Below are 9,953 nucleotides of genomic sequence, written 5' to 3'. Positions count from 1 at the left end.
AGCACTACATCACCTTTGCCTTCTACTTCTATGCGTTCTCCATTGCCAATCCTGACTTTAGACTTCACAGATTTGTCTAAATTGCTAAATAATCCTTCATTACCTGTCATATGGTTGGTGCATCCACTGTCCACAAGCCATCCATCTCTAGATGCATTTGAGATGAAGCAGGAGGCAACAAACAGGTGCTCCACTTCACTGGCTACTGCAGTTTGACCTTCAGCTTGCTGTTGCTGATGCTTCTCCCTGCAAATGGCCTCAACATGGCCCATCTTGTGACACCTCCTGCACTTCACATCTGGTCTCTTCCAACACTTGAAATGAGGATGATTTTTCTTCCCGCAATGCTTGCATGGAACTGCATTCCACTTCCTGTCATATCCACCACTGCTTGAACCTCCCTGACTATGACTATGATTGGCCTCAACATGTCTTCTATTTTGGTTCCATCCTCTTCCCTTTTACGCACTATGCGGCTTGCTTGCGAGCACTTTCGATAGGCTCATTTTTCCTCATAAGCCTTCTTTGCTCCTAAGCACTAGAGCACTTAGGACTTGACAAGTTTGATGTACGAAATGTCCTTAGTGTTCTCAAGGGAAGCAATGGTTGCTTCAAACCTTTCGAGCACATGCAACCAAAACCTTCGAACCAGCCTTTTATCATCTACATCCGTCCCTAGCACCCGTATCTTATTGGCTATATCAACTAGCCTATCAACAAACTCTTTCACAGACTCATTCTCCTTCATCTGCTGCCTTTCAAACTCCCTTAACAAGTTCAGCACCTTCATTCCTTTCACTCTCTCATCCCCTTCACATTCTTCCTTTAAATAATTTCATATATCATGTGCTGAATCTTTTTTCATGATTCTAGTAAATATGGTCGAGGAGACAATGAGAAAACAAGCAAGATTTTGCCTTTGCTTTTCGGGTTACCCTCTCTTTATGGTTTTGATTTGATTGATAGTTGGGTTGTTGGATAGATCGGCAACCTCGTAGTCCTCTTCCACGACTTCCCATAGGTCCGCACCCTCCATGAAAGCTTGCATCTTCACTGCCCATGCACGTAGTTGTCTCCATCGAAGATTGGAGCTGTGATGGTTGAGAATGAGGCAGCAGGTACACCAGTTTGTTCCATCTTTCTTGCTCTACTTTGAATTTAGCACTCTCTCACAAGTCCCTTAAGATCAATAGGGCTCTGATACCACTTTTGTTGCACAGAATGTGCTCTCTGTTTTTACAGAGAATGTGCTCTCAAATGTAGAAGAACAAGAGAAGATTCATCTGGAAATGCACTTATCACATTCTCAAAAACGAGAAGAGTACATAGCTCTTTTAAAACAACGAAAACTGAATTGCACTAACTTAGTAACTGACAAAAACCACTACACCACTAACTAGCAACAAAATAGGAACTGAAAACAACAAACTCCTACTATCTTGTTGACTAAGTAAAACCAAAAAACAACCAGCTAACAGACCAGAACAAAAATGACCGAAAATGGTCCTTAAGACATAACCAACAATTTGGCGGTCACAATGAACCCCCGTTCGTCCCTGTTCTTGGCTGTAGGAACTCAAAGCAAGCTATTTGCATCTGAAGCTTCCTAACTGTTGCTCATCTTCACAAGTGACGCTTCTTGGATCTTCCTCGCACCAACTAAATCGCTGATGCTACTAGGAACGCCTCCTCACAAGATCTCTGTCCGATCTTTATCCGCGACCGAAAATCCTGTCTCCGAAGCAGCCGCGACTAGTCTCTATGTCTTCCTCTATTTCAAGGCCAAAAGCTCCGAATGATTTAATAGTCACTTATAGCCTCGGTTCCACTCATTAACCGTGGAAGATCGAATATCTTGTTATACTTTGTCTCATTCTGTTTGAGAAATCATTTCTCTTCTTTTAGGCTATTTCGTTCGTGATCCAAGTGTATTTCATAGCTTTCCTGCACATCAAGTTGTTTTTGTATGAGTTAGGATTCAAAACTAAGTTTGTTAAGGCCTTGTTTTAATCCTCAACAATACACACAATATGTTTGACGAAATGTGACTTAGAACAGATAATGCGATAGTTCTTGAATGTCATGGCCGGTTCTATGGACCCACCAGGAAACTGGATTGGACCAGATCGGTGAACTCATTCTCCAGTGGGTCCAGGAATCAGTTCTCGAGTCCAGGGTGAGAACCGGCCCACCTGAAACCGATCACCCCTACTCTTGACTACCGCAGACTACTAGTTCCACCCCTACTCGTGACTACCGCAGACTACTAGTTCCACAGCTCAGCAGGAGAAAATATTAAGTGATATCAAATCACCATATTATCGGCCTACGTGGCATCTATGTGGCGTGATTGAGCTTGCATGGCTTCAACCAAAATGTGACAAGTGTCATCCGACCTGGAATTAAAAAATTAAAATCGGAAGCCTTTTCTCTCTCCTCTAGTGCACCTGCCGAAAACACGCAACCTCACGTTATTGTGATCATTTATTGCCTCTCTCACTCTCTCCTTCTCTCTCTTCTTTGTAGCAAAACAATGGCTTCCCTTTCACGTTTGGACTCCCTTATGCAATGAGATCTTCCATCCTCCTTCTTCGCCTTCCTCCTTGTTGGCGTCGTTGTCTTTCCGACTCCAGCTCCAAAAACTGTGTCGCCATTGATTTTGAAGCGGAAGAGGCCAATGGCGCTGAGTTTTGGGGTTCCTCCATCAACACACCGTTTCCTCTGTTGACAAAAGAGAACATAAAAATCGTAACTTTGTTCCTCCTCACTCAGACGCTCCTTCCTTAACTCCACCCCCTCGCTGGAGCGCTCCTCCCCCGACTCCAAGAATGACAAAGATCGTAACTTTGTTTCTCCTCGCTCGGATGCTCCTTCCCAACTCCAGCTCCTCGCTCGACTCCACCTTCATCCTCTCGGTCTCGCCTCTCCGTTCCCCTCCTCAATGCCTTGCCCTTGCAAGACTCGGACCCAACTCGCCCAAGACCCCTAGTCTTCACAGGGTAAGGAAACGGGGAGCTTTGGCTATATCACTTCCTGATAGTGGACCTTTTCTATTAATATTGGGAACCTAGGATTCCCTCCACCATGTATGAGTTGGTAGTTTCTATAGCATTAGTTCTAATTCTGGGGAGCACTCATGTGCATGCACTATCTATTTATTTATTAACATTCATAAATTCTATGACTATCATGACATAGAAATCACATTGTCGACCCTTGTAGTGTATTCTTAGTACAGCATGACTACCACTGAGATTGATGTATATATATGCCAGAAAAAAAATGTAAAATTTAATAACATAACGTGACAAAAAGGAGTAAAAATGTAATAGGACAAGAATACTTACTTGTAGACTTGTTATTCATGAGGGGGCTGTAGCTGTATTATTTGCTGCTTCTGCGCTCAAATTTCAATGCCACTTGTGAAAAAAAAATGCTAATTGAGTCATAAGAAAAAGATATGCACACTATAGCAATCAAAACTTGAGCAACATATGCACCTCTACAGCTCTTGGCCCAGTGGTAATATCACTTGAACTTCCAGCAGAAACACATCGGCCAACATAGACTTGGCCATAACCACCTTTTCCCAATTTTCTATCTATTTTGTACGCTGGGGAACCACCAACTTAGACATAAGATAGAATTTATGAATGTTTCCAATAAAAAAAATAAATAGATAGTGCATGCGCACGAGTGCTCTCCAGAACTAGAACTGATGATATAGAAACTACCAACTCATACATGGAGGGAATCCTAGGTTCCCTGCATTAATAGAAAAGGTCTACTATCAGGAAGTGATATAGCCAAAGCTCCCCGTTTCCTTACCCTATAAAGACCAGGGGTCATGAGCAAGTTGGGTCCGGGTCTTGCAAGGGCGAGGCATTGAGGAGAGGAACGGAGAGGCGAGAGTCGAGCGAGGAGATGGAGTTGGGAAGGAGCGTCTGAGCGAGGAGGAACAAAATTACGATTTTGTCGCTCTTGGAGTCGGGGAGGAGCATTCGAGCGAGGAGCTGGAGTTGAGGAAGGAGCATCTGAGCAAGGAAGAACAAAGTTACGATTTTTATCGTTATCTTTTGTCAATAGAGGCAAAGGTGCATTGACGGAGAAACCCCAAAACTCAATGCCACCGGCCTCTTCCTCTTCCGCTTCAAAATCGTTGGCGACATGGTTTCTGGAGCTGGAGGCAAAAAGGCAACAATGGTGATGAAGAGGAAGGCAAAGAAGGAGGATGGAAGCTCTCGTTGCACAAGGGAGTCCAAACATGAAAGGGAAGCGATTGTTTTGTTACAAAGGGGAGAGATGGGGAGAGAGGCAATAAATGTGAGGTTAAACGTCTTCGTTTCCGCAAGTACATCAGAGGAGAGAGAAAAGAAGCTTTCGATTTTTATTTTTTATTTCAGGTCGGATAAACACTTGTCATATTTTGAGTGGAACCACGCAAGCTCAATCGCACCACATAAGCCGGTGATGTGGTAGTTTGATATCCCAGGAAGCGAAAGTCGGTAAGAGAGATGCCGGCGACCACCGCCACCCGACGACGGAGCCTCAGGCAAGGGGCCAAAGATAGTGTGGAACCAGCCCCCAACGGTTCGAGACGGAGTGCAAGAAGGCTGGGCCTGGCTTCCCACCTCTGCGTCTCCTCATTCCAACGCTCCAGGACCAACGCTGCTTCAGTGATCAGAAGAACGAAGCAATTCGCTGTCCTGGAAGAAACGACAAGGGAGTCTGATGAAAGTCGGAGTGGGGCCCAGGTGTACACGCGTCAATCTATGAATGGACTCAAGCACCCAATATTTTGTCCGTCGAGCCCATTGTAGCTCGTTTTCTGCACTCGCCCCCTCCAGTGACACGCTGAAGAACAAAGGCTCCGCGCTCACGTAGTTGAAGTTGAAACCCCCCAAACCATCTTCTCCTTCTCCTTCTCCTTCTTCTTCTTCTTCTGTAAGGAGTCAGGGGACGCTGCTGTCCATGGCTTGTAGTCGTCGTCGCCGCCGGAGAGAAGATGGAGCTGTCGAGCCGGAGGTCGCCACCGGTCCCCGTCTTGGGAGCCGTCGCTTCTTCAAGATCGTACTCTCCGACACCCTTGCATCAGGAAAGCTTGTGAGTTGATGATCAAATCTTCACAGTCTTTTTGATATGACTGAGCATCAGTGGTTTAAGAGTTTCTCGCACTCTGTCACTGTGTACCCATCAACCTGGAAAACTGGTCTGTGTGTTTGGTTTGGAATGAACTTTCACTTCCAGCTAAAGAAAAAAAAGAACTGGGTATTGTCTAACATGGCCTGTAGATCGAACAAAATTTCTCCTTTTTCATACTTCAATAATATGGATGTCTTCATCGGATGCGCGACCGTTTGTCCTGAACCATGGTGATGGTCGGCCTCATGTCGTCTTTGCTGCCATTTCTTCTACTAAAGTTTTCTTATTTATATATTTATTTTACGATTTGGGTCGAAATGGCTTTCAGAATGAAGTGTACTGTGCATGGTTATGGTTTCCACAGCATCCTCTGAACATTGCTATTCGGAAAAGAAGAGTAATTTCACGGATACACAGAGTGAACTGACAAAAATGGATATGACAAAGTAATGGGCTTTTCTGGGGTGCCTTGCTTCTTTGGGCGGCAAAATTGTCGTGCGCGATCTCAGTCGTGGGATAAAAGAAAATCTTTGTCAGCTGCTGGATGACAAAATTGTCTTGCCCATAGGATCAAGATAAATTTATGTCAACAGTTGGATTTGGCACGACAAATTTCACTGATCATAGTGTAGATGATAGTTTGGATTATCAAGCTTTACTCTTGTCAAATGAAGACTTTCCCTAACATTCAATCCACAATTATTCTGAGCACACATGTGGAAACTGATTTTGCATCCATGTTGCAGAATTTTTAATTTCTTAGTTTTCTTCCTTTTTTCTGCACTTGGGTTTGACTATGATGAGTTATTATCATGGACTTGAAGCTTTGATTTTTTTCATAATAGGGAATTCCAAAGAGTTTCTTGAGAAGATGTGGAAAGGATCTCTCAAACTCGGTGCTTCTTAAGGTTCCGGGCGGTTCAACCTGGACTATAGAGCTAGAAAAGTGCAACAATGGCATGGTTTTGTTGTGGAAAGGGTGGCGGGAATTTATGGAGCATTTCTCCATTAGTCACGGTCACCTCATAGTTTTCAAATATAAAGGGAACTCCACTTTTCGCGTAATAATATTCAATAAGAGTGCTTCAGAGATAGATTATTCATCGAGCAGTGGCAAAACATCATACCTTGGAAGTGAACTTTCCTCACCAAAAACAGAAGATGTCATAGAAACAGAAGATCTGGAGGACGTCACACCCCGTCGAAGAATGAGGATTGAACCAAATTTACCTTATTCTCAGCTAAGTTCGAGCTACTCACCGCGAGGGTCCGAAGGTGTGACTCTTCATTTCAGAAGTCACGTTTCTTCTTACATCGCTCTCTTTTGTTAGTTCTTTTCCAAAAATACTTCAAAATTTTTTATAATCCAATGCCACCAAAATGATATGGTATCATTAGATGAAAAAGAAAGTTCTCTGCTATGGAACGGAGTAGCTTTGCTATTTCTATTTGTAGTAATGGGAAGTAGGTCGATTGAATTGATTCCTATCCCTACCTGTTTTAGAACTAAATGGATCCTGTTCTCCTCGGTATGTAGTTCCCATTGATACTGACCCTGAAGAACCACATTTGTCTCAAGCTCAAGCTGGCCTGACAGATGGAATTAAACAGCCTACATGCAGAGTGAGCCATTCTGAGCTGGTTTTTCATGGTCCTGCACTTCCAAGGCCTCTCACTACTCCTGGATTAGCCCGCAAAATTGATTCCGAACATCCCTTTTTCAAAAAGGTGATCCGGCGATCTTATATGAGTAAACTGGTAAGTCTTGAGCTCATCACCGGTATACTTCAATTATGATTTGGTATTACCTACAATGCCATGATCACATTAGCTGTTGATGTCCACTTGTATGAGATTTTTTTTTTACCATCCATATATTGTTTATTATATAATCCAATGGATTACTACAACGATACTCATTCCTGGGATTTCTCATTCCACTTAAACAAATTCATGTCTTGGTTGTTCAAACATGTACATGTGCAGAGTATTCCAAGTGGATTCATCAAGCAGCATATTCAGGAAAAGCAAAGAGCAACTCTTAGGTGTGCCAACAGATCGTGGTCAGTGAGGCTCGTCAGGAGCAACAGACTTGTCAGAGGGGCTCTGCATCTGTTTTTTTCTGCTGGTTGGCCTGCATTTGCAAGAGAAACTCATCTGCGCGTAGGAAATGTCTGCGTGTTCGAGCTAATTGATAGGGATGATATTGTGTTCAAAGTCTCCATTTTGAGTGGTGAGGACTTCATTTACATTGTTGAAAATGAGTACTTGAAGTGTAAATTTAGGCTGGTTATAGCGTGACTTGCATTCTGGGTTTACAATTATGCCACCCTTGTTTGGTTGTCCTGCATCACTGACAAGTACACTTTCTTTTCTATGTTATTTTAAGATATAATCATAACGCTATTATAGGACTTTTGTGTGTTGATTGGTATCGTAATGATCTAGGCAGGATTCTAGTTGCTTTGTCTCTTCCGATGTGAAGAGCACTTTTGTCAAATTGTCTGAATGTTTCATTTCATGGTAATCACAATTTCCAATCTATGCATAGATCTTTTCATAGAAGATCAATTGAAGAAACGCTCACACTGAAGTCCTTTTTTTTAGTTCAGCGCAGGAATGAACTATCTAAACGCAGAGTGAATCATTATGAGCCGGTTTTTTGTGGTCCTACATCTCCAAAGCCCCTCACTACTCCTGAATTAGCCAGTGAATTTGAGTCAGAGCATCCCTTCTTCAAAGTGGTGATACATCAATGTCATAGTCAAGTGGTAATATCTCAAGCCTAATCCAACAATGGCATATCTCAAGTTCAATTACGATTTTTATTAATCATCCCTCGATATCGTGTTTTCCCAAGTTGATTTGGTTTGTATTGGAAACTTAATGATATTTTATATTTCTCAAGTGTCCATGGGGAATCCTAATGATGGAGTAACGTGGAACCAGGAAGATGAATAAGTAAAGACAGTAATCGGGTTGGGACTGTCCTTTACTTGGGTATTTTCCACAAGCTGCTCTATTCACTATCCAAGTGAAAGGATGGACAGTCACTTGAATGGTAAACTAACTGAAAATAGACAGTCACCTCTTGAATAATGTTTTACATTGCAGGTTAAGATCGATGACTTTCATAAGCCCCTTAAGGCTGCTGATTAAAACTCTTGAACTAGCAGTTATCGGCAAGAATCTACATCATGTGCTTTTTTTTTTTTTCACGCGAGTGTATGCTTATGTGATGTCCTTTTTAACATACAGTGGTTTGTTCACACGTGTACGAATGTGCAGTACGTTCCTGGTCAATTTGTCAAGCAACATATTCAAGAAAACAAGGAAATGGCGACTCTTAGGTTTTCAGACAGATCGTGGCCGGTGAAGCTCTTACGTTATTCACATGAAAACCGGCTGTTCTTCTCTTCTGGTTGGCCTGCATTTGCAAGAGAAACTCATCTGTGTGTGGGAAACATCTGTGTGTTTGAGCTCATTGATAGGGATGATGTTGTATTCCAAGTCTCCATTTTCAGTATTGCCGGTAAGGGTTCCGATTCACATTGATTGAGATGAACATCGGAAGTGTTACTTTAAGCCATTCGCTGCATCGTTATGAATTCAGCATTCCCAATTATGCCTCTTTTATTCGGTAGTTGCGAATCAATGAAAAGTAGACTTTTTTATGTTTCTGTTTTCTTCTTTTCTGCACTAGTCTCTTCATGATAACAGTAATTTCCAATCTATGCTGGATTTTTTCATAGCAAGTCAATTAAAGAGACGTCATCCAGCCAAAAAATAATTAAAGAGACGTTCACACCAATGTTTATTAAAGTTCTTATTGTTTTATTACAGGTGGGATAGAAAAATCTACACGCAGAGCGAGCCGTTCTGAGCTGGATTTTTATGGTCCTACACTATCAAGGCCTCTCACGTCTGCCGAATTAGTTAGCGATATTGATTCGGAGCATCCCTTTTTCAAACTGGTGATCCCACAAAGTTATATCAATTGCCTGGTAAGATCTAGAGCTTAAATCGTCACTCAAATATCTCATGTTCATTTGACAATTTTCGTGCATTGGCTATTCAAAACATGTATATGTGCAGGCTGTTCCGGTTGGATTTGCAGAGCAACATCTTCTGGAAAACAAACAAATGGTAACTCTTCGGTATTCAGACAGATCGTGGCCAGTGAAGCTCATTAGGAGCCATGAACAGGCTAGAGGTACTCCGAGTCTGTCCTTCTCTGCCGGTTGGCATGCATTTGCAAGAGAAACTAATCTGCCTGCAGGAAACGTCTGCTTGTTCGAGCTGATCGATAGGGATGATGCTGTGTTCAAAGTCTCCATTTTGAGTGGTGCTGGTCATGACCCGATTCACGTTCATCGAGATGAACGTCAGAAGTATTACCTCCGGCCATTGCAGCACCGACATGATTCCAGGGTTCCTAATAATGCCTCCTTTCATTAAGCAGCACGGCAGCGAATCAATGAAAAGCGCTCTTTTCTGCTGTGTTTTCTTCTTTCTTCCTTTTTTGTGCTGGTTTCAATTCCATGACTACCATGCTCGGAAAGAACCTCTCAAATTCGGTGCATCTTTACGGTGCTCAACCTGACCAGTAGATCTACAAAAGAGTAAAGATATCATGCTCTGACGTAAGTTCATGGAGTATCTCTCTTTTTGTCTTACACCGGCGGTAAATGGTCTATGTTTCTTTTTGCTTTGGTGGTACAAAGAGGCAAAAGCCTGATACGTAGAGTGGTCGGCGATGGCGAAAATTTTGTATGCATTCGGTCGGCTATGGACCCGATAAATCTTAACAA

At 42.6% G+C, this 9,953-nt stretch overlaps 1 protein-coding gene across 1 annotated transcript; it reads left to right on the top strand.

Annotated features, from left to right (window-relative positions):
• Positions 1 to 4,320: 4,320 nt before the first annotated feature.
• Positions 4,321 to 9,953, top strand: LOC130136927 (B3 domain-containing protein Os03g0620400-like). Its single transcript, XM_056307551.1, has 8 exons — positions 4,321 to 5,103; positions 5,988 to 6,417; positions 6,680 to 6,900; positions 7,129 to 7,375; positions 7,750 to 7,913; positions 8,401 to 8,674; positions 8,986 to 9,146; positions 9,238 to 9,953. The coding sequence occupies exons 1-8, from the start codon at positions 4,972 to 4,974 to the stop codon at positions 9,598 to 9,600; spliced, it is 1,992 nt and encodes a 663-aa protein (XP_056163526.1). The 5' UTR covers positions 4,321 to 4,971; the 3' UTR covers positions 9,601 to 9,953.

Source organism: Syzygium oleosum, unplaced genomic scaffold (assembly GCF_021117445.2).
Source record: "Syzygium oleosum isolate NSW1041296 unplaced genomic scaffold, Sole_v2.1 Sole_v2.55, whole genome shotgun sequence".
In the NCBI taxonomy this organism is placed as follows: Eukaryota; Viridiplantae; Streptophyta; class Magnoliopsida; order Myrtales; family Myrtaceae; genus Syzygium; species Syzygium oleosum.
This window is presented reverse-complemented; position numbering and strand designations above follow the sequence as displayed.

Bases quoted from the DNA above. Each gene is read 5' to 3' on its own strand.
- LOC130136927 (XM_056307551.1), top strand. From the start codon at position 4,972: ATGGCTTGTAGTCGTCGTCGCCGCCGGAGAGAAGATGGAGCTGTCGAG. The intron at 5,104-5,987 runs GTGAGTTGATGA...TTTTCATAATAG, and splicing joins CCCTTGCATCAGGAAAGCTT to GGAATTCCAAAGAGTTTCTT. The intron at 6,418-6,679 runs GTGTGACTCTTC...CTCGGTATGTAG, and splicing joins CTCACCGCGAGGGTCCGAAG to TTCCCATTGATACTGACCCT.